The sequence below is a fragment of the Falco punctatus genome, assembly GCF_963210335.1.
Source record: "Falco punctatus genome assembly, chromosome: 8".
Taxonomy (NCBI): domain Eukaryota; kingdom Metazoa; phylum Chordata; class Aves; order Falconiformes; family Falconidae; genus Falco; species Falco punctatus.
In genome coordinates, this window is record NC_137588.1 from 36,057,272 (window position 1) to 36,080,995 (window position 23,724).

General features: G+C 38.5%; 1 protein-coding gene across 12 annotated transcripts in view; it reads left to right on the forward strand.

Moving 5' to 3' along the window:
• R3HDM1 (R3H domain containing 1) overlaps nucleotides 1-23,724 on the forward strand; it is a 54,505-nt gene that overhangs the window by 13,209 nt on the left and 17,572 nt on the right. For 5 of the 12 annotated variants that reach the window (XM_080399626.1, XM_080399630.1, XM_080399636.1 and 2 more), the window contains 13 exons: nucleotides 2,193-2,304; nucleotides 4,699-4,777; nucleotides 6,046-6,105; nucleotides 6,187-6,327; nucleotides 8,852-8,960; nucleotides 9,056-9,151; nucleotides 10,542-10,579; nucleotides 10,662-10,712; nucleotides 10,865-11,091; nucleotides 13,844-14,098; nucleotides 17,299-17,453; nucleotides 18,956-19,057; nucleotides 22,644-22,904. In XM_080399626.1, the coding sequence (XP_080255752.1) occupies nucleotides 2,193-2,304; nucleotides 4,699-4,777; nucleotides 6,046-6,105; nucleotides 6,187-6,327; nucleotides 8,852-8,960; nucleotides 9,056-9,151; nucleotides 10,542-10,579; nucleotides 10,662-10,712; nucleotides 10,865-11,091; nucleotides 13,844-14,098; nucleotides 17,299-17,453; nucleotides 18,956-19,057; nucleotides 22,644-22,904 (1,686 nt within the window). The remainder of the gene's footprint in view (nucleotides 1-2,192; nucleotides 2,305-4,698; nucleotides 4,778-6,045; nucleotides 6,106-6,186; nucleotides 6,328-8,851; nucleotides 8,961-9,055; nucleotides 9,152-10,541; nucleotides 10,580-10,661; nucleotides 10,713-10,864; nucleotides 11,092-13,843; nucleotides 14,099-17,298; nucleotides 17,454-18,955; nucleotides 19,058-22,643; nucleotides 22,905-23,724) is intronic. The other 7 variants (XM_080399634.1, XM_080399627.1, XM_080399628.1 and 4 more) reach the window with 5 other exon arrangements.

Genomic DNA, 23,724 nt, shown 5'->3' on the forward strand with positions numbered 1-23,724 from the left:
GAGGGGAGTAGAAGTTACAAGATTTTTCGGCAATTTTCCAGTCAAGTAGGTCGTATTTAATTAGATGCTATGGTTTTTATAGCATGAAATCACGAGAAAGTGCCCTTTGGTACACAGTTCTGTTGTATCACACTTTGAAATAGAATTTGTGGTAGTAGAACTGGCTGTTCAGATGGCTGTTCCTTTTTTAGCTTTTCTTGGGAAAAGTATGGAAATAATTACTTGCTGAAATCCTTTGACTAAACTATTGCCGTATGGTTTTACTTCAGATGAGTTTATGTAGTCAATCAGTGTTCTAGTGAAGGAAAATCAGAGTATGAAAGTTTCCGTAACTTACTGGTAGTTTTGCAGAGTATTAGTAAAAAATGGAAGAAAAACATATTGGTGGATCCAAGCGAGAAATCATTTCTCTAGTAAGAGAAACATGTTTCTTTCTCTTTGAAATAATGGTTATGCAGCTGCAGGTGAACAGTAGGTGTAATGCACTTTGTAGTGACAATGAAATTGCTCATTTGAATTGTATTCAGGCTTATGAAGTGAGGAATGCAAAGATTTAGCCAAATGAATTCTCAAGGCTAGGAAGTACTTATTCAAGGAAGTTCATTATTAGTAATTGGTAATGTTTTTTATCAGACCTGGTTATAGATAATGTCATAAAAGCTGAGAAGTCTTCACACTTGCAGTGCTCTTTTGCAGGGTGTTAATGAATGAATAAGTTTAATTGGAACATTGCGGGGGGGGGGACTTAATGAAAGGGAGAGCTGGTAACACTATCAGCTAAACTTTTTTTCTCATTTGAAAAAGTTATTACTACAAAAATGTGTATTGAAACTAGGTTTTAACCCTAACCTCATTAGTATAGGGTTCCCGTTGGCCAGCTCTGAAGGTACCAAGGTAGAGAGAGCAGTTTGTTTTGTTAGGGCAGGGAGGAGCATTACTGCAGGTTGTGCCAGGATGTATTTGCATGTAAAACAGTATTTAGCCTTGGTGAATCCTCACTATATTTAACTTTGGCCAGCTTACATCAGTGAGATCAGGTCTGTGGAATGACACATGAGAAGCCTAGAGCAGGTGCCTGGATAGGTGTAAGAACAGGAAGGAAGAGTGAGGGCTTGCATGGGAAAGGGTTAGGTGCAAGTCAGAAGAGTGACAGGCAAGAATGGATGAGGGCCAGGTTCTTTGGGTTGGGAAGGATCAGATGTTCTCGGGTGGGGAGGTGATAGCATCAACTCAATTGGCATCTGGGAGAACAAAATTGACATTTGAGGATGTTCAAGATAAAAGGTAATGGGGAATCTTGCTCTTGCAGGACTTTGCCACTTCTCATAGAGTCATTCAGATATATGGTGTCTCCATCTCCCCCTATCTCCTCTGTTTTTGCTGTCTGGAATATGTTAGTCCTTCACTGACAATCTTGTTAAAGAGTAAAGAGGCATGAAAACCAAATTACAGTCTTTCACTGTTTAGTGGACTGTTGTGTCACTATAATGTCGAAGGGGAAGTTATTTTTTTGCTGTATTTGGGAAACTGGTTTTAGGATAGTTCACTTGTATAAAAACAGTTTCTGAGATGACTACACACAGAACTACTCTACCAAAATACACAGAAAATTAAGAATCTAAGCCTTGATGACAGTAAGGTTTGCAAATTTTGCCATATATTGTACTGTAAATATTTCCCCTTACTCTGGATCTGGGAATGTTGCTCTGCCTTAAGTTGAAACATTTAGTTTATTTTTTTTTCTTCTTGATGTAAATCACATCAAAACTTGAAAAAAGATTTTATAGTCGAGCAAGATTTTATAGTCAAGCATTGTGAATAATGGGGAAAAAGGCATCATGGATGATGCATTCCTTAAACTTTAGAAGCTGTAGAAAATCTCTGTGTCTGAAAAACTAGAATATTTTCAGATGTGTATCAAATAAGATACTTTGGATTCATTTTGAAATAGCATTCAAAGCCTGGAAGTGTGTGTAAATTCTAAAATGTGTATGGGACTTTCTATGCCTTCTCTAGAGTTTTTGATTTACTGATAATTTTGTGATTGCATAAAGTACATGTGGGATCAGAAAGACTGTGAAGGCAGTTATTTTCCTTGTTACTTCATTATTTTGCAGGTAATATGGTACAAAACAGTTCTCCTGCAGGTATTTGAAATAATTTCCATCATGACTGATTTTTACTTTTGACAGGAGAAAATTCAGATCCAGTTGTCAGAGTCTTTTGAAAAAGAAGAGCCTGCAAAAGATGAATCGGAAAAGGAAAAATCCAGTGATAAACTGTCCAGAAAAATGTTATCAAGAGGTTTGGTCTCTCACTGTACTTTTAAATGTACTGTGTTAATGAAGAATATTTAGAGAAAATACTGTTTGGTTCCAGATCGTCATTGCACAAACATGGCTTTTTAGCTGGAGAGGGAATTGGTCCCAGAGGACATGGTGCTTTCGAGGCTTCATCAAACACATGTATTCCAGCAAATGCTTTTTCCTTTCTTGCCGGTCTAGCTATACAGACCAGCATAAAAGCAGTTGTGTCACCTTAGTTGTGTCCTGGTGCTCTTTGGAAAACTGACTTTACCTCGTCAGTATCCTCGACTTTGTTTTTATAGGATTTCTGAAACTTAAGTGAGAGAGACAGCTACATTTGTACTTTTTCTGACCTTTATTCAGCAGAAGCCAATATTCTTGTTCAGTTATTTATAAAAGCTTCTAGATACTATCAAAAGTAAAATAAAGTTTTGGAGCAAGGGTGCAACTATGTAAGTAAAAATGACAAGTATTATGTTCTGACTTCTAATATTTCTGCATTCTGGATTGAGGAACCATTCAATCTGCTGAAAATCTTTGGTTTTAAACCTGATATAGAACTGTAAAATTAATGATGGAAGCCTGTCTCTGTCTGTTACCTAATGCCTCCTCAAGGTAGAAGACTATGCATTTAAGCTGGCAAATCATTGTACAGCTCTTGCTTTAAATAAAGGATCCAGAATGTTTGTCTAAACATCTTCAATCAGCCAGTGTGTAGGAAATACCTTAAAAGCTAGAATTCCTTTTGAGACGGGCAACACTTGTCCGTCTCGTGTCCTTCAGTTCCATAAGACCTTCCTCATGTGGCATTTCAGTGCATCTTCTCCCAGCTGACAGCCAGGTATTTGTGAAATAAAAAGCACTGGGATGTAGAACTTTACTGCATTTATAAGTCTTTGAAATAACACTTTGAAAAGATAGGGCGTTCTTTCAGAGCTGATTTGCTCGACCTTTAAAGTACCCACTTTCTAAAATTAAGAAGGAAAAAAACCCCACCCCAAACCCTATCCACCCTAAAAAAAATACCCAGCATGTTAGGTAATAATGAGGACTTGAAAGCAAAGTGACGAAATGCCTAAGGTAGAGGTAGGTGTTCTGAATTCACCCAGTATCTCCTCTGGAAGTTAATTACTTCCCAGTTTAGGATGTGCCAAAATAGAAAATGATGAAATTTAAGCATCAGTCTTATAGTAATTATAACTAAATTATTGCTCACTTGCAAATTAGGAAAATTAAAGTTAATAATTATTCAATCTTAAAGTTGTTTTACCAGGCATACCCCTTTCTTCTTCTTCTTCTTCTTCTTCTTCCTCTCCTCAGAATCAAACGTAACCCAAACCATAAATGCTTAAACTTGCTTGGTTTCATTTATACTCTGTTGATAACGTATGGGCAGGATTGATAGCATAACAAGCTCTGCAGATAAAGTATTAGGGAACTAGAGATTCCCTGTCCTCAGGTGGACTTTCTCCAGGAGAAAACTAGGTCTCATTTTTGAAGACTGGGCACTTTGGTCACCCAGTTTCCCGCTATGCCAAGAGGCTGTTCTGCTGGCACTGTTGCTTCTAATGAAAAAGCCTGCATAGCTTCTTTCTCCACTGAATCCTACCCTTCTGCGTGCAGTAGTCCTCTCATTGCTAACAGAAGCCAGTTTGCAATGACTGATTTCTGTACTGACTGCAAAAAGACCTGGAACAGCTAGGACCTAGGCATAAGTTTGAGCTGTACCCAACTTGAGACTAGGTTAACATGTAAGTAGTTCTTGGAAGAAGTAGAGTTCCACAAATATTGTTAAAACATATACAGCTTTGAGTTTGAAGACTTGGAACTCTGGAAGGTGCTCATGTAAGGGAGGATTTGGTGTTGAATCATCTCTTATCAGTGACATATTTTAGAGAAGAAAATGTAACTTTGAATACTTTGTTTTGCTGAAACCAGAAAGGAGGCAGAAGGTTGTGAGACTTCTTTTTGAAAACTTCTGAGCATTATGTTGTGAAAACAAAGCCCAACAGAACAAGGGTTTTGAATAATACAAAATAACATTTATGAATTAAACTGTTACATTCTGAAGGTTGATGGAAATCAGGTGACTCAAGGTGATACACTGCTTCAAAATATATAGTAATTTGTTGATAGATTGGCAATAGTGTTACTGAAGATTTTGCTTCCATGTTAACCTTAAAGGAGGGGGTTTGGGGATAATGTTGTTGGGTTTTCTGTTTTGTTTTTTACTTGTGAGTCTTTTCCCTAAAAATGCAAGTGTTTAATTTGGGGAATAACATGCCTAATAGTTACGTAATATTGATCCATACATAGTATGTTCATAACTGGAAAAAAATAGTGTTAGTGTCTTTTCAAAGTGTAATTTTGCTCTCTTCCCCCTCACCCTTAGATTCCAGCCAAGAGTATACAGATTCCACTGGTATAGATCTTCATGAATTTTTAGTAAATACATTAAAAAACAATCCCAGGTAAGCAATGGTAATGTCAACTTCCTGGTTTTCTTCTTCTTGTTGCCTGTGTCGTCACACAACCTAGTTGGTTGGGGGTTTTTTTGTTTTGTTTTAAGCTGTACCATATAGCCATAGTTGCAGATACACATCTTCACTCTGCACATCAGAAACCAAATCTACCCTCATTCAAGTCCATCAGTTGTTAGCAATAGAGTTGACATGGTTCTGCTGCTTTGAGGTTTGTGGTATGTTGCTGTCTATCTTGTTTGTTCTTTTCCTCCATGGGGTTTCATACTAGGTCTGTGGCTATACATACAAGGCAAGAAATTGATTTGATGGGATTGTGCTGCTATCACAGAAGTTATTTCACTGCTATTTGTTATTCATTCATATTACAGTTACAATTTCCAATGTGTTAATTTATTGGGATTCCATTTTCTTGGCAAAAAAATTTAAAATGAGCTATGATAGGAGGCCAATGTCATTTTGTCCTATCAAGTAAAGTCAGAAAGCACAGACCTCTGCTAGGCTCTTATGTTGTTCCTATTTGAAGTCATAAAGCGTCCTAGTGAAAATAAGAAATTGTAGATGAAGGTCTGCTGTGGGTTTACATGCACAGTAACTGGGAAGCTTAGGTTATCTGACGTGTGCAAATTGTGAACTGTATGACAGTCAATTTCATTAGACGTTAATAATTTATTGGAACTGGCATCAGCGTTAAGACTAATGTTCATTTCTATCACCTTCGGTTGTAGCTATTTTGTATTCTCTTAATATCTCATAACATTGCAGTGTGTGCCAGCTTTTAACCCCTTGGTTGTTGATATGTTGTAGTAGTGCCTCCTGTTATCAGTACTCTGTCACTCTGTGTCTCAGTGATTCCGTGATGTGCTTCACAATCCAAGGTCCAGTTCAGGCCTCTGCAAATCTCACCCATGCTAACTGACAAGAAACAACCTAGTCACTGCTTTTCCTTCTTCCTGAGATGGTCTTCTCAATGACTGCACTTTCTTTTGAGCCTACTGGGCAGAGATTGCTTGGTGAATCTTTGTATTTCTGATTTCTGAGATGAGAACAGCATGCTTTACTGGGCAGGTTAAGTACAATACAGCTTAGTGAAAAATTAGTACTTTGTCCTGAAAAAAACCTGCATTTGACACCTGGTAGTCCTGTTTACAGTCTGCCGTCAACCCTTGATCACAGATCTTACCTGTGTATTCTTAAGATGAATACAACTGCAGTTATTGGAGTGTCTCATATGTGAGTTGCTGTGTTTTTATTTTCAGGGACAGAATGATGCTGCTGAAATTAGAACAGGAAATTTTAGATTTCATTGGTAATAATGAGTAAGTACTGTACTCCTATAGGAAAAAAGAATTCAAGAGCGTTCCTGTTTGTTAAATCAAGCTACTATTCCTTTCTTCCAGAGTTCCAAGAAAAAAGTTTCCCCCAATGACATCTTACCATAGAATGCTGTTGCACAGGGTAGCTGCTTACTTTGGATTAGAGCACAACGTGGACCAGAGCGGGAAGTCAGTCATAGTAAATAAAACTAGCAATACAAGAATGTAAGTGTAAAAGTCTTGAAAAAACTTTCTGATGCATAAATTTAACACCTGGGATGTATTATGCAATGATGCTGCACCTGTAGCAGCAGGGGTCTATCTACTCACGGGGAACCATGCATCAAGGAGACATAGTTGCAAGATCTTTACCATTCATGTTCAGGTGCTGTGTAGTAACGTGATCTGTTTCGTTTTTAAACTCTGGGGGAAAAAGGATGTTACCTGATAATTAAGAATTCTTGTGGCTTTTCCTGCAGAGGTACATTGCTAACTTTGTTTCTGTGGAATATGAATCTATATCAACTATTTATGTGTTTAAAGATTTATACCAGTAAAGTGCGCAAAGTACATTATTTGTTTCTTTTGGAAAGCAGAATCAGCTCTTAACTTAGAACAGGGTCGTTTCTGATTTGGTGAAGGGAGAGGGCAAGACTTGCACAACTTTGCTTTTGTAAAATCTACTGTAAAAATCTACTGGGAAAATTCAGGCATCGAAGTCTTTTGTTGGAATGATGTTGCTTACAGATCTCACGTGGCCTTACAAAATAAGCATAGCAGGGAAGACAGACATCTCATCAGTGGAAGTGTCAACAAGGTTAACAAGTCATGGCATGCTACTCTACTGTGAGGGCTGGGGAGCTTTTGGAGAAACCACTAGGCAAATCCATATTACAAAAAAAGTAGCATGGGGGGGCCACGGCAACTCCAAAAGCTATGCGTTGTTTTCATTCGAAGGACCCAGCCTTTCTCTCTGTTCTCTGCACTTGCTCTGTCTCCTCATTCTCTCTTAAAGACAAAGGACTAATACGTTGGTGTATTTATGCCACCTGGTTTCTAGTTTTAACTTAAAAGCATTTACCTTGACACCATTATTTTTTTGAAGTACTCTATGATTTGAACGTGAAAATAGCACCTGCATCCTAATCCCAGTCTCTGTGTACACTCTCCATAGCTTCGGGAGAAAAAAATCTGATTGTCTACCCTAACTTTAGAGTCACTAGAACCAAAATGATATGCCACGCTGGAATTTTGCTTCAGTAAACAGTTTCTTCCTCTAAAGTTTCTAGAAAAATACAGAGAGCCTTAATATATGTTAAATACCTTACATATTCCTGTATGTGTTTTTGCTTTGGCTATACATGCTCGATAAACTGACTTGTAAAGCCGTACATTTCCAATCTGTTGCCTTTGCATCTACCAGTCTCTCTAGACTGAAGCTTCACTCTAGCACTTCAAATGTGGAATAAGAACTATTAAAAAATGATTTCTTCTTTTTTATGCATTTTTTTATTCTAGGCTGTATTTAAATAGCTTATGGCCTCTGGAAGCCCCCTATAGGTGTAGTTACTAATTAGCAGGCATTTCATCTAACCTGCAGACATTAAGATTCTTAATGTTTTCAGTATTCTTATTTTAAATCGCTTTGGATATAAAATAAGAATTTAGAAAGAAAACCTTGGAGATCTGCTCCATGTTGAATAAAACCAAACTTACCTTTTCCTCATAGGCAGATTCCCGGCTCCTTCGCCGATCAGTGATGTTACTGACATCAACAACCCAGTGCATACTGGGACGTCTCAGTGGAGTGGGAAGTTGGTGATTGCAGGGCAGTAAATTCAGGGACCTTTAAAAGAAAGAGGTAAGACAGTCTAAAGGTTCTGTGAAATGCCTGCTAATTATGTTTGGGCATCCAGCAACTAATAGTTAGGGTTGGCTGTTTTATAGAGAAAGATCTCCTGACTCTACACAGATGTCCCGGGTAACGAATAAAGAAAGAGAAATAGAGAAGAGTAAAAATATGTTTTGTCTTTTATTAGACAAATATTTCCTGATTGTCTGAGAACTTCTTTTACAATAGTAATATTTTTGTTGTCTTAGGTACTCGGTATCTGTTTTTAATAACAAGAGTTTGCAAAATATCTCATTTTCTTTCACAAAGTAGATAAAATACCAAAACAATATATATATCTGTTGCTTCATCCTCTCAGTGATCTTACGAAGCCCTTGCTTGCCTGCATTGTACTGTTCTTCTCTTGCTTATTTCTACTTAGTTTTGGTTTAGAAGTTCATAAGTTTCAATGCTTTCTCCTCTATCTTCTTATCTTCTGTTTTCCCTTGAAATGAATTCTGGGATATTACAGCTCTAGCAGAAAGCACCTATCTTCACTTCCATGCATGCCCAATATCCATTGCATGGCACCAGTCTGGATTCAAGAGCACTTCTGATTCCCCAATGGCATGTGGTTTGCTTGCCACCTTAATTGGAAATTGAAGCAAAAGCTTTGAAGGAGGAAGAGATTTTAAAAGCAGGTTTGTTATGTCTCAGGAACAGGACTTGTCAGGGCTACACATCATCTTACATTTTTGGTACCTTTTCCATTGCCTGGACAACCAAAGCCTGTCAATTCAGTTAGAGTATTAAGTATATGTAACGTTAATCTTGAGTATATTTCAGTTTGCTCCACTGTGTATAGTATAAGTTTGTTTACAAAACCATAAATATTTTCTTTCTAACAACTTTCCACAGACCTGACCAAAAGTTTTGTGAGCATATAAAGGATGAGAAGGGTGATGATTTCCAGAAGCGGTACATCCTTAAAAGAGATAACTCTAGTTTAGACAAAGATGACAACCAGGTAAAATATGTATGGGTTATTGCCTTGCACTGGCTGTATTTGACTGTGTATTTATACTTTTTCTGTAGAAGTTGACACTGTATCACTTAATTTAGATGAGAATACGATTAAAAGATGACAGAAGAAGTAAATCCATAGAAGAACGTGAAGAAGAGTATCAGAGAGCTAGAGAAAGAATATTTGCACAAGATGTATGTATCAAAGAAAATCTTACGGTGTTTTGTATGAATACTTCACACACATATGTGCATCTGTGGTTTTGGTTAAATGATACCTCTTTCTGGGAAACTGTCTGTTTTCTGAAGGCGATTGAGTAGATAAGAATCACTAATGTGGCCTGAGTGAGTTTTAAACGACACCGAAGTTAATGAGAAATCTTCTGTTTTCTCTAAGCAGTACTGCATGAAACTCTAGCAACCTTCAGGAATTATTTTGGTGCATTATCTAGCATTACCTATTTCAATGAATTATTTCGCCCCATACTGAAATTTAAGTTAGAGTTTTGATACTGCAGTCATTTCAGTTGTTGCTCAGAGCACAACCCATTTAAAACAAAAAAAAAAAGCAAAATGTTGGGGGTTTTTCCTCACTTGTGTCTATGGCTGGTGACAGTAAAACGATTTTGAGTTCCCATATGTGAAGTTTCAGTCAGAAATCTGGAAGTCTAGTCTCTTAACTGGAGTTATCAAACAGGGTAACATTGTAAACTATAATTCAATCACAAGTAGTGATTATATTTAATCATTTTGAGTGAAACAATACAAATAGGTCTTCAAAAATATGCATTACTTCTAATAATCCACTTTCTGACACTTATCTGGAGCTCTTACACATCTAAAACCAGATTCTTGTTCTGAAGAAAGAGTAATGAGCTCTGAGAGGCTAATTTGCTATATCCAGATATTTTCCCAGAGCGCTTTTTTGTTGTTTTGTTCACCTTAGTTACAAACAAAAAGAACAGACTTTTGAATGTAAAATAACCTTCTCTTTTTGCATACTTATTTATCGTGTATTTTACCCTGCAGAGCTTTGTACCAAGTGTTGAAAGTCACAGTCAAGGACAACATAATTGACATTAATAATAGCCTTTTGGATTGTATATTCTCTCTGCTTTTTAGTATATGTGTACTTGTACCCAAAGAATTCAGTGTAATTATTGCAGTAGCCAGCGTCATCTTCTGTTTCACACTTTCAAGCGGAAGACAAGGCAACTCAGGTGATGTTAACAGACTTGCGAAGTCACGCATCAGCTGGAAATTACAGGAGGCAGCGAAGGCCCAATGGAATAATTGTAACTTCAGAAAAACACGGATTAAAAAAAAAATGGTCAGCATTGTAACTGTTCTAATGCTAACTCTTATTTCCTGCAGATGGGCCTTTTTATATTGTCTTCTTTTTCCCGTAACATGGAAATTATCCACCAAAGAGGTTAAGTTTTCAGGCAGCTTAATATAAGGAGGGTGCTGTAAAAGTCCGTGTATAGCACAAAAGATTCCAAATTGCAGCATGTTTTGTTACTGCACTGTAGTTGGGGGTTCTAGATGCCATTCATATTAATTTCTACACTTCTTTGCCCCTCAGTCCCTGTGTTCCCAAGAGAATTATTTCACTGATAAAAGGTAAGAAAATTTGCAGTTTAATTCTGTTTCATTTTTCTATTTTCTTAATAAATATTAAGCTATCTTATTAAAATGTCAACAGAATCCAGGAGGAAGAAACTAATAGTACACAACAAAGACGACAGATACTTAGGTATTTGATGCTTTCTTTAAAAAAAAAATAAAATCCCAAAGTATTCTGCATGCATTTCACCTTTTCTTTTCTTTCTTTTTTTTTTCTTTTTTTTTCTTTTCCCTTATTTTGCAATTGATGCTTGTGCTAAAAGTTTAGTTTATAACTTGCAGAATCAATAAGGAAACATCAGGGAGATCAGCCAACAGCCATCAGAGCAGTACTGAGAATGAGCTGAAGTATTGTGAACCCCGTCCCTGGAGCAGCACCGACTCTGATAGCTCCATCCGCAATCTGAAGCCAGCTGTAACGAAAGCCAGCAGCTTCAGTGGGATATCAGTTCTGACAAGAGGAGATAGTTCTGGAAGCAGCAAAAGCACAGGCAGGCTGTCTAAGACAGGTATAATAAAATCTGTATGAATACATAGTTACATAGCAGTGAAATACCTGGTGGTTTGATACTTGATGCGTGTTGCAGATGTGTACGTATGTAGAGGCTTCCGTCCCGTAGGTGCTCCGTGTATACAACTCCCGCTGGATACAGTGGGTGCTGCTTATACAGAACGACTACAGCCCTAACCCTGTAGTGCCTAACTGCCTTGGAGAGCAAGAGCTCAGGTAACAAATGAGATGAAAACTTTTCACTTTGGAAGTAGAATTTTAAAGCCCGTTAAAGATGGTGTTAAGCTAAACGCATTTTATCTCATACGAAGGATTTGAAACTGGTTATCAACAGAAGTACTTTATATGAAATACAAATTTAGAGTTCAAGTCTTTAGTTTCAGCATGGCAAAGCCGCGTTGTGCAGTCTTGGGAAACTGTGTGCTGCTGTCCTACTAGCTGGGAAAAAGCAGCACTATGGGTTGTTAGTTATATTTATTGTGATATCTTTCAGTGCCAATGTTAAATCTAAATGAATACGGCGCTAAAGCTTACATCATTTTTAGATTGCTGAAAAATCAGATCACTGGAACTAAGCGTACTGTTTAATTGTAAGATTCTTAAATGTTGGGGGAAAATGCTCATTTTGTAAGAGTCTGGGTTTCAAAGATGTGTTAACTTGTGATTAATTTCAAAACAGAATCTCCGAAAATATGGGTATAAATCTTCTGTGGGTCAAAAATGAAATTTAGTAAATATTTGTATTCCAAATGCCTGTGTAATTTGACCCTATAGGTAATCATGGTTGTGAGGAATTTTGAGGCTTGTAATACACGGGTGGGTTACAGATGCACTACTTCAGAATTTGAAGTAGAACTGTAAAAAAACCAATACCATTGCTTGCTTGTATTATGCTTGGCTTTGATCATATTTATACAACGTCTGTCTCATGAGGACCTGTTTAAATTTTTTGCTTTCCCTTAAACCACCACTACCTTATAGGTATATCACCACACTTCTTTATCTTAATGCGGTAAAACAGTTACAAATTCTGTTTTCCATTGTATACTTGTATAAAAAAATACATTCCAAGGTACTTCTGCATGTGCTGTAAAATGATGCCCTCACATTGAGTTACTTCATTTAGCAATGTAGTAATACTATGTGGCACAGCTTGAAAAGAAACTACAACCTAACAATAGTGTATATGTAAAATACGTTCTTACAAACCTGTTTTCTAAATTGTAAGAACAGAAATGGATTCTTAAAATTTTGCGGGAAACTTTATTTTGGCATCCTGAGAGTTAACATTCAACGTTCAGAATTGCCTGTTTGATGGTTGTTGCTTCACTGCAGTTACAGGTTGTGGTGATTTTGCTGCATGTGTTGAAATTTGGTTTTGTTTGTTCGTTTTGATTGAGGATGTAATTGGCTTTAATTATGATGGCTTCAGTCTAATTTCTCTACATAATCTAGAAGTGGATACACTTGTAAACAAATCTAATTAAAGTAAATCTGGTCAGGTGAAGATGGTTTTACAGAGCTGGGGATATGCTTTTTTGCCCAGTTTACAATTAATAGCTTTGTATTCACTTCATCTAGCAACAAAAAAAAGGTTAATAGCCATCCACAAGTGCTTCAAGCTGTACTGTCTTTTCATACGTAAAAGGGTTACAATTAGAAATTTTTATGAAGGGCTGCAAAGTAACAGTAGATAAATTCCATCACAGCCCTTTTTGAGTCTTGCTTTCTCTTCTAGATTGTATAGATGCTGCTAATGAAGAGTTCTTAAATTTAAACAACTATATTCTGTTTCCAAGTACTGCAAGTATCATAGCAAAGACTTAATAAAAAGTGTGATGAACTGTCTACCTAAAGATCTAGGTATACAGTGATCTAGGAACAGTGCAGTTCTACAGACCTCTTCATGTTGGACTTTTGGAATATTGCTTTTAGCTGCATGCATTGGCTTTCAGAACGCTCAGGGTCTGGTTCTCCACTGCCTTGCAATGTCTGTAGTCGCTCATATCTGTAAAATGATTATAGCTTTCAATCAGCTATTTTGTACTCACTTTGAATTGTTGCATAAAACTAGGCTAAAGCTACCATATTACTTTAATGTTTTCCAGCTATATTCTTGATTTTGGTCTGAAAATTGTCAGAGGAAGAAAAAAAATAGTTTGAGGTTTATTAGTATTCTGCCGTTTATCCAGCAGGTGAGTCAGAGAAGATCTCTGACATCTAGTAGCAAAAAGAAAATGGTCATTGCTTGCATGCAGGCTGTCTAAAGAGCATGTGAATTTAGCTAGCATACCTGAAGGGCCGCTGCAGCAGCATTACCCCGCGGCCGGCACGTACGCTGTAGTTGTAGGCTGTGTATGTGTGTTCATCGCTTCAGCGTATCCAGTTGGTACATATGTGCGTGCATCATTTTGGAGTAAGTGACCAGTCGCTTACATGAATTGCAGATGAACTGAAGGTTAGCACATGTGCATATGTGCGGGCATGTATTTTTTTGTCCAGAAAATCAGAGCTAGATATGAAAGCCTCACTTGACAGTGCAAAGCAGTGCTGAATTGACCCTTGGTTCACAGAAGAAATCTTGTAACGGTATTCCAGGGGACAGGAAGGGGGAGTTCATTGAAAAGGTCACTGTTTAATAATGTACTTAACGCTGAGCTTTAAGGGTAAGCATTTACAAGTATATATTTTACATGAGCATGATGTTTCTGTCTGTAGGTAAAAACAATTTCTCATTACTCCTTTCCTAGGTTCAGAGTCTTCTAGTAGTGTAGGGTCATCCACGGGTTCTCTTTCTCACACCCAGCAGCCTCTTCCAGTGCCAGCTCTAAGCCAGCCTTCTCATGGCACACCCGCCGTCTATCCAACTGTCAGCACTAGTAACTCTCTTTCCTTTGATGGTGGCATAAGCGGGCAAGTGGCACCTACTAGCACTAGCTTCTTTTTGCTTCCCTTGGAAGCGGCAGGCATACCGCCTGGCAGTATTCTGATCAACCCTCAAACAGGTTGGTACACGCTTGTGGATGTTTTTGTTACAATTAAGAACTTGGAGAAAAATGCACGAGTGTTTACATAAGACTGAATGTCAGTATTGTTCTTTTGTTCTTTTTTTTTTTTTTTGTGGTTGTGTTTGTTCAGTGCTCTTAATTTAAAAAGAAAGCATGACTCTAGGATCAAAGGAATAAGTAAACTCACTTGATTCTCTCTAGTAAAGTTTTGACTTATATGTGAAATTTTAATGAGTGACTTGCGCAAAATATGAAAACGCTATGATTTATTATCCAGAACACAGAGTAACCTTGTTTTGGCTTTGTCTGGGAGGGGGCAAAGTCTTTCCCAGTGCTACTATGAAACAGTTTCAGTGAGGGGACAGAGCCTGAAGGAGTATTTATATTGGCTTGAAAGAGTTTATCATCCTTCGTTTGGTTTGTTACATGTCTTTATGCTTGTGACGCTGACTTAATGCAAGCGAAAGAAATAAGTATGAGATTACATGGTATTTCTAAACTTCTGTCAGTTTAAAGCAGAATTAAATAAATATTGGTGTAATTGGCCAAAACTGGTATTTTTAATAAGCAGTAGGAAATTGATAGTTCGTAATGTAGACACAAGTGGGTGTGCAACTACTTGTCTGGATTAAATGACTAGTTAGTGTTCTCTGGGAAAAATTTTACTTCATTGTAGACATAAAGAAATCCTGAAAGTTTTAATTTGCCTTTTATGTATTTTTTGACCATATTCTTTCAAAAATTATTATATACTTAGTTTAAAGATTTGTTTTCCTTGTATAAAAAATACTTCGGGATATATTTCCCAGCATTCTGTAGGTGGACTTTGTTGTTTGAATATAACCACATTTGATGCTTTAAACTAAATTTTTCTCAATTGGGGTTGTTAAAATGATCAGTTACTATTTCTTTTCTGTAACTAAAAAGTTTAACATTGAAAGAGGTAAATTTCTTTTCCTTTATCTAAATCGGTTGCTGTTGTATACAAAATTTTGAGATTTTTTTTAATTAATGATTCTGCATTTTAAGATTTCTCTTAAATGCCTTTACTGTATAAATGAATAGTTGAAGCCAGTCTTGCTAAAAAGTTCATTACAAATACTAGCTATAGCATCTAATTTTCATAGATAGTCATTGCATTTGGAAGAGGATGCATTTGCCATCTTAGACCTAGGTTCTGGACAACAGAACTATTACCTTAGGTTTTGTAGTTCTAAAGTGTTCGTTGTGCATCTTACACGTGGTTTTTCCATTGTGTGTGGTGACCATCTGAAGACAAATATGAGAACAAGTTTTGCTAGAAGAGTAAGTGGGTTCAGGGTTTGTGTAGACTAGAGAGATTACTTTGTACTCTGTATTAAATATGAGGAATGTTGGCTGTCATTTTTCATATTATGAGTTTATAGCATGACCACGCTTAAAATCTTTAGCGTTAACTGTACAGCAAAACAGATGTTGCAGGCACTGAAACAATACCATCAGCTTGACAGTAATTTCATGTAAAACATGATAAGAGTTTTCTCATTTCAAAAATAGTGGGTTTTGAGTCATCTTCATTTCAGTTAAGCGCTTGTCAGTATTTTGCATGTGATTAGTTTCACTTTCTTCCTCCTGTACTGTTGGTCATTTTCCCTGTTACATTGATGGGACTTCCACATAGCAACAGGGAAGGGCAGAGAAACAAATGTGTTTGTGGAAGTTTTTCATTGGAAAGCATCTTGTCCTTGCACTTCCCTTAGAAAAAGCAGCAGGATTGTAGACTTAACTCTGACATTAATTAAAATTAGTCTGATCTTCAAATTGTGATCCTTTCTACATTTTAACCATTTTCAATGTATTTAAACCAGTCATTAACAGTCTTTCATAACAGAATTTTTAATGTCTGATGAGTGTCTAATGGAAGACAAAGTACACTTCCAGAATAAGGAATATCCAGGTTCTGATAAACTTCTGACTTAAAATGTACTCAAATCATTATAGTCTATAATTGTTCATCTGGCTTTATTGTTCCAAATGACAGTCAAGAGTTCATAAAAAGATAGAGTAGTTCCTCAGCATTTCTTGACAGAGGATCCTCATGACCTTAGGTCAACAGAGTCATTCTTCTCAGTAGCTGCAGACAGTAATTCGGAAAAGACAGTTCTTACTCAGCCACTAAACAGAAACAATTAAGCTCCTGTGATTGCCAGAAAACGGTAGAAGGAAATGAGAAAATCTGATTCCCTATTTATATGGACATTCCCAATTCTTGAGCATTAAAGAGAAATCTGTTAAGCTGAATTGAATATAGCTTGATCACCTGCAGTAGTTTATTTTTGCAAGTCTTTTCATGCTTCCTGCCTGTACCTTGCATTGATTGCCTCAGTCCGTCCTTCAGTAACTTTTACGGTTTTCTGTTGGCCAGTTGCATTTAAATTGATGGGACGAAGAAGCCTGAAGGAGCATTGGTCTGCTTTGACAGGACCCTGGCTAGGGTGCAGAGGCTTTAGTCTTAGTTTATACCTTTCTGGAAAGAATCTTGGACAAGAAAATATTTATAGCATAGGAGAGAAAAATTTACATCGGTATTTGGACCTTAATGATCGGAACAAGCCAATGCAAGACACTTTTCATTAAGTAGCTAGACGCAAGTCCTTATTAGCTGATCTGTTGTTCCTTTGATTCATTTTGCTTTTTCCCCAACCCAGGCATCAGAATTTTGTTTATAATTTACGTAGTTTTTAAAGTATTTGCATTTAAGCTCTCCTGTGTTCTGATTGGTGTTCAAACTGATTAAAGGAGATTAATGTAATTGCCTTTTTAAAAGTCCTTGAAATAGTTTTTTTTTTGGTAGGGTTTTCCTTTATTATGCCTGCCCTTTTCAATCCCCTTAATTAGAAATGACTTTTCAAGACAAGCAGGGTACAGTAAATATTTGTGTTGGCTAATTAGAGTGGGGTATCTTTGTTTGCCTTAAATGTTGTGGAGTTTAACTGCATGTAGTTTGTCAAATACAAGGCTTGTTTAGTCATTGCCATTATAAATGTAGTTGTGGGGATTTGGCATGAATGTTACTTTAAACAGTATGACTTTCACTTATTTTCAAATGTTATTTTATCACGTTGCCTACTGTAAATACATGTGTCTTAATTTTCTGCAAGCTTAGATGATGCAGCTGGTTGTCATGTGGCTGTGTTTGTTCTCTTTCGACTTTCCAGGTCAGCCATTCCTTAACCCAGATGGCACTCCAGTTGTGTACAACCCTCCTATGCCTCAGCAACCTGTTAGGACCCAAGTGCCTGGACCTCCTCAACAGCCACCTCTTCCCACGCCACCTCAGCAACAGCCAGCAGCTAATCACATCCTCTCACAGGTGCACATGTCAAACACATGATGCTTGTATTGATGACTTGATACTGCCAGACTGCTGTCTGATAACAAGGGAGCAGTAGGTTTGTTCTCTTGAAACGTATGTGAAGAAGTAATAGATGTGGGTAACGACTTTTTCTCCCACACTTCTCAGAACTACCAGTTCTGCTACTAACTGAATGGGGTAGGCAGCTTTTTCTTAAAAAATATAAAGATATCTTACTGTGAAAATGTTATGGTATCAAGAAATATCATGCTTAGAAAACATACCTATACTCTGGGAAAAAGATTCTGCCTTCATCAGTAGTCACACTGGTGTGGTTTCCCCTGGCATTAACAGTAATGCAGTCAGCAGTCTAGGAAGGGAGTTAGTCCAACTGAAATCTTTGTTTTCTTGTCTTAAGATTTTCTTTTTTAGGCCAGATGAGTTCTTGGGCTGTACTGCACAAGCATTAGTCATGGCACAAAAGAGGTAGCTTAGGACTGGTAGGCTGGGAACGCATCTTTAGTAGCACTTTGGCTTACTCTACTCGCAAAACTGCATGCTGGAGTACAGGCTGTATTTTATCCTCTTGTACAGGAGTAATTTAGTAAAATAAGCCAGATTCAAGATGACCTCAGCCCTTGAAGAAGAGGAAAAGAAAAGAGTGTGTATGGTCAGGAGAAGGGAGAATACTGCCTCTTTTCACAACAGCTATTTCAGGCACCAAGCTACTGGCTGTAGTCTCCTGTGGTATTTTTAAATTGTTCTCAAATTTTATCAAAAACTTACTCATAGAACTTCATCTAAATCTTTATCTTTATTCATTGTTCCATGTTTAAATCTTTTGTTCAGGATACCTGCATATACGCCACGGTAGAGATGGTTTGTTATGAAAAAGGCTCATTTGTGCTCCTCGTCCCTATTTAGTTTATGGAAATGTGTATGTGGTGTTTGCAGTTTTCTTCACAAATTCTTCACAAAATCTTCAGTGATTGCCTTCTCAGTGGATACTGGAGTTGAACCTGCCCAAAATATTGTCAGCAGTGATGGCTTTCTGATGTTGGAATAACCACCATCCAGGGAAAATATTGTAGTATTGTTGAATAATTGATGGTCATATGTTTGAATCTGTGGTTAGTAAATTCATGCTGTCTTTAGATGCTTTGAAACAACTCGTATTTAGAATGCACGTGTAGTTTTTATTTTATAATTTAAAAAAAAAAATCTGTAAAACAAACAGGAAATGTTAAATAGAAGCAATTTGCCTGACATACAGCTAATAATATATATAACAAATAAAGCAAATCTATTTCTGCTAGCAGACAGAGATATTGAAAATTGCTTCTGTTTTAATTCTATGCAGTCTTGAGCTTAAAAAAAAGTATCCGCTCCCTTTTTTGGTAATGGAGCATAGCTGCTTTTCTGGAGCATAGTTGCTTTTTTCTATTGCAAAAGACTTTGACTTTGGTTTCACTTCCCTTACTCTGATGTTAACCATGTTTATAAACCTGTTATTTCTTCAGCCTATGCGGCCTCTGCAGCCTTCTTCCCAGCCTGTTCAGTACTCTGCAGTCTCTTATCCACCCCCGCTCCTGCCAGTCTCCTCTACACAGCAATATTCTGTGGTATTATATCTTCTGTTCATCTCTTCCTTGCATGGGTTAATCTTTAGTGGATGCTGACCTTTGCTTGGTTGTTTATAAGTGGGGTGTGATACCAGTGTAATGACTGGCTAGCTTTTCAGTCAAGGTAATATATTAGCTGAGTGGGGGAAAATAGCTCCTGAGATTTTAGTGTGATTATTTCAAGTTTAGCAGAAACATATATGATTAGGACTATATATATCTCTATATTTAGATATCTATTATCTCCCATTGTAAAGGAACAGCTTTAAAATGCTATTCTTCTGTTAGCCAGTCATACCTTTTTATGTGTCTGGATTAATTTTTTCCATCCTTTCCTGTTTCTTTGTCTGCTGCTGAACCCTAATACATTTTGAGAGATAGGCTGTTCTGGTTTTTTGAGGTTACCTTTTTCTAGCCTCTTTGCCAGAACGCTCCCACTTCACTAGCATCCCTTGTTTAATAAATAGAAGCTGGAAATGAAATACCTTAGTCTCTTGTGTTTAAAAATACCCAACCAAACAAAAAAAACCCAAACCCTGAACAAATTGAAACCGAAACCAAATAAAGGAGAAGAGTTATCCAAGGCAGAATCTGAACTAGAGCCCAGCTTAAAAACTGAGGCTTCCCAACTCCCCAGCTGCTCTCATACTCTAATGAATACAAGTTTATCTTGGATTTGTGTGGCACATTTTGGTAGTGGAGAAGCTGCGCGGGTGGCTTCTGCAAGACGAGACCAGAGGCTAACCCCATGTCAGACAGAGCCAATTTCAGGCAGCTGCAAGAGTGACCCTGTGCTGCCCAAAGCTGAGTTAGTCATCACTGCTGGTGGCATCTCTGTGATAATACGTTTGAGAAAGGTTAAAAAAAAAATGCTGTGCAGCAGCTGTGTAGGGGAGGGGAGTGAGAAACAGCTATGCAGACACCAAGATCAGAAGGAGGAAAGGGAGGAGGTGCTGCAGGTGCTGCAGCCTGTGGAGAAGACCATTGTGAAGCAGGTTCTCCCCTGCCAGCCCACAGAGGACCATGGCAGAGCAGGTATCTGCCCTGCAGCCCGTGTAGCATCCCATACCAGAGCAGACAGATGCCCTGAAGGAAGACATGGCCTGTGGAGGGCAGGAGCAGGCTCTTGGCAGGGCCCGTGGCCCCGCGGGGAGAGGAGCCCAGGCTGGAGCAGGTTTGCTGGCAGGGCTTGTGCCCCATGGGAGGGACCCACAGTGGAGCAGCTCATGGAGAACTGCAGCACATGGGAAGGACCCACCTGGAAAGGGCTGTGGCCTGTGGGGGAGGCCCGCACTGGAGTAGGGGAAGAGTGTGAGGAGGAGGGAGCAGCAGAGATGAAGTGTTGTGATCACAGCCTCCACTGCCCATCCCCTGGGACAGTCAGAGGAGGAGGTGAAAGAGTTTGGAGTGAAGTTGAGCGCAGGGAGGTTGAGGGAAGCTGATTTTAGTTTTGGGTTTATTTCTCACTAGCCTACTCTGTTATTAATTAGCAATAAATTAGTCTTCCCCGAGTTGGGTAGTTTTTGCCTGTGATGGTAATTGGTGAGCAATCTGCCTGTCCTTTTCTTGACCCATGAGATTTTCATCATATTTTCTCCTCCTGTATTGCTAAGGAGGGGGGGGTGATAGAGCAGCTTGATGGGCACCTAGGGGCAAGCTAAGGCAAACCCACACAGTGTACGATAGCTACTTTAGTACATATTCAGAGTTTGTATTTTGTTACTGCTTTCAACATTAATCAGAAATATCTTCTAATAATACAGATTTATCTGAATTCAGTAGTCTGCGTATAATTAAAAGTATATTGTAACTGTTATACGTACTTCAGGTATACAATTCGAAAAGGGAGTTGCACTTCATGGAGAGTGTTCTGTTATTAGTGATGTTGTTTCTCATGTTACTTTAGAGTTTGCATATGTGTGGACTGCAGTCAGTGTAACTTAGCTCATTAGTAATGAAAGGAGGATGGTTAATTAACCAGTGTGAGCTTCCTATGTGAGTTTAGCATATGACTAAAGCGCTAGTTCAGGTGTCTCATGCCATGATTCGCTATTGTTGGGCATATGGTTGTTAAAGCAGAGAATGAAACTCCTTCCAGGCTTATAATAATTTCAAAGCATTTCACCTTGAGGAAATGGGTTCAAATACTAAGTGTGCCAGCAGTGTCAGAAATGTATTCCTGCTGACTGTAACGTCAGTAACGCAGTGAAAAGGATTGATGGTCTGGGTTCGTAATCTAAATGCACCAACACATCTGAGCTGGTACAGGAAAGTCTGCTTTGGCCGTTTATCGATGACACCATGTTTCAGTGGTTAATCGTGCTTGTCCTATACACGGCACTGCAGGACAAACTGACTAGCCCAGAATTTACTCATATTGGTGGTATCACAGAAATAAGTGTGTATTGCTTGGGCTTACCCTTTGGACGTTTTAGAGGTAGTATTAATTCAGAATTAAATATCGGTATCTCTTCTCTAAACCAGGTGTTATGAAAAGCAGAATGTAAAATCCAATGTAGAAAAGCATTATAGTTGTGTGAATAGGCGTCACTAAAGAATGCAATGCCAAAAGCAAAGTTAATTGACCTAACAAAAATAGGGCTTTTTAAGTTGCAAAATTATACTAAATATTTGCAGTGGTAATGGAAGATTATCTTCAGCCTGGGAACTCTAAAATTTCATCATAAGATGTGAACGTAGCTAATCAGTAAAAGATGAAGCTTGCAATTTTTCTTGATTAACTCCTGTCATCTTCAGGATAATCTAAGAGACTATCAAGTGGTCTTAAAATATTTCTAATGTTCCTCTATGTTTGGAGAGTCCACTTCTGAAGTCTTAACCAAGATTTCCTGTTTAGCAAAAAAATACAATATTAGTGATCGCTTCTAATTTCCAGGATGTCGATAATTTGATGCTGATTTGCTTGTAAAAAAAAAAAATAAATAAAAATGTGGAGCTTGGGGTTACGGTAATAGAAGTTTCAAATTTCACAGGAGTCCTACAGCGCTCAGTGCAATCGGTATCATACTTTCAGATGTTAATACAATACAGATAGTAGGTAACCACTAGAATACATTTCTTGCAGCTGTTACTTAAATTAATCCTTGCATGTAGTATAATACCAAGTTAGAGGAATGTACCTTATTACTCAGGATTAGAGCCTCATTAACTTAAGCTCTTAAAACCAAAAATGAATTTAGCAATACTAATGCCTTCTGCTATTTTAACGGGTGCTAGATGTTTTCACTCAAGCTTTGGAGCCCAATCTGGAAATGTTAGTGACACAAATTCTGACTATTTTTGACAATTGAATTCTTACAATAAGTAGAGGCAGATGTAATCCAAAAATATTTGCAGTGAAACAAGTGAAGTCTCTGAATGTGGATGTCCTCTCCTGCTGTCAGCCCTGAAAGATAACTTACTGCTGCGTTCCATCTTGTGCTTTCCTGTTATTCTGTGGCTGATGCTGCTAATGCACAGTAACTGGAGATATGCATATCTGAAAGTGACTGAGATATCTGGCTGGTTTATTCTTGAATGTACATTTTTTCATGTCATTTTTCCTTTTTTTTTTTAACTATTACAGCAAGACAACCTAGGATCACAATTTAGCCATATGAGTCTTGCCCGCCAGCCACCTGCTGACCCAGCTGAACCGCATACCGCTATGTTCCAGTCCACGGTAGTGCTCCAGCCCCCGCAGCAGCCTGGTTATATCATTGCAGCTGCTCCACCTCCACCACCCGCGGGCCAACCGGTTTCTGCTCCAGGCTACTCGACATCCAGCCACCCTGTTAACCAGCAAGTACTCCAGCAGCAGGGATACATGCAGCAACCTGTGCCACAGGTACAATGGCTCCATTTGTGTCCTCCCAAAAGCTATACGTAAAACCTCCTCATACTGCTGTATTAATGAGCTTATTATATGGTGTGGGGCTCCCTGTGAAGTTGCAGCTGTGCCCGTTTATTCTGCGGTTGGGTTTTTTTCTGGCTTGCATGCTTTGAAATCTATTACTTCAGTTTACTTGAGGAGCAATAATTACCCAGGTTTTCCTATTTACCTGTAGCTGGTAACACTCAGGTTCTGCATAGTTTTCTATTTTTTTTTGGTGGAGATTGAAAATTTTTATTTCTACAGTGACAGTAGTAGTCAACTGTTAAAAGAGGGAATGTATGTAGTATAAGTATTTTTTTTAATTGTTAAACTATTTAACATTATCATAGAATCATTTAGGCTCGAAAAGACCTTTGAGATTATCAAGTCCAACCATTAACCCAGGACTGCCAGGCCCACCTTATCGCTAAGCACCACATCTTTAAACACTTCCAGGGATGGGATTCCACCGCCTCCCAGGGCTTGACCACCCTTTCGGGGAAGAAACTTTCCCCAGTCTCCAACCTCAACCTCCCCCGGGGCAACCCGAGGCCGGTCCCCCCTGCCCTGTGGCTCGTTCCCCGGGAGAAGAGCCCGACCCCCCCTGCCCACAGCCCCTGCCGGGCAGTCGAGGGGGCGATAAGGTCTCCCCTCAGCCTCCCCCTCTCCGGGCCAAACCCCCCCGGCTCCCCCAGCCGCTCCTCACCAGCCTCGTGCCCCAGCCCCTTCCCCAGCCCCCTGCCCGGCTCTGGGCACGCTCCAGCCCCCCACGTCCCCCCTGCGCTGAGGGGCC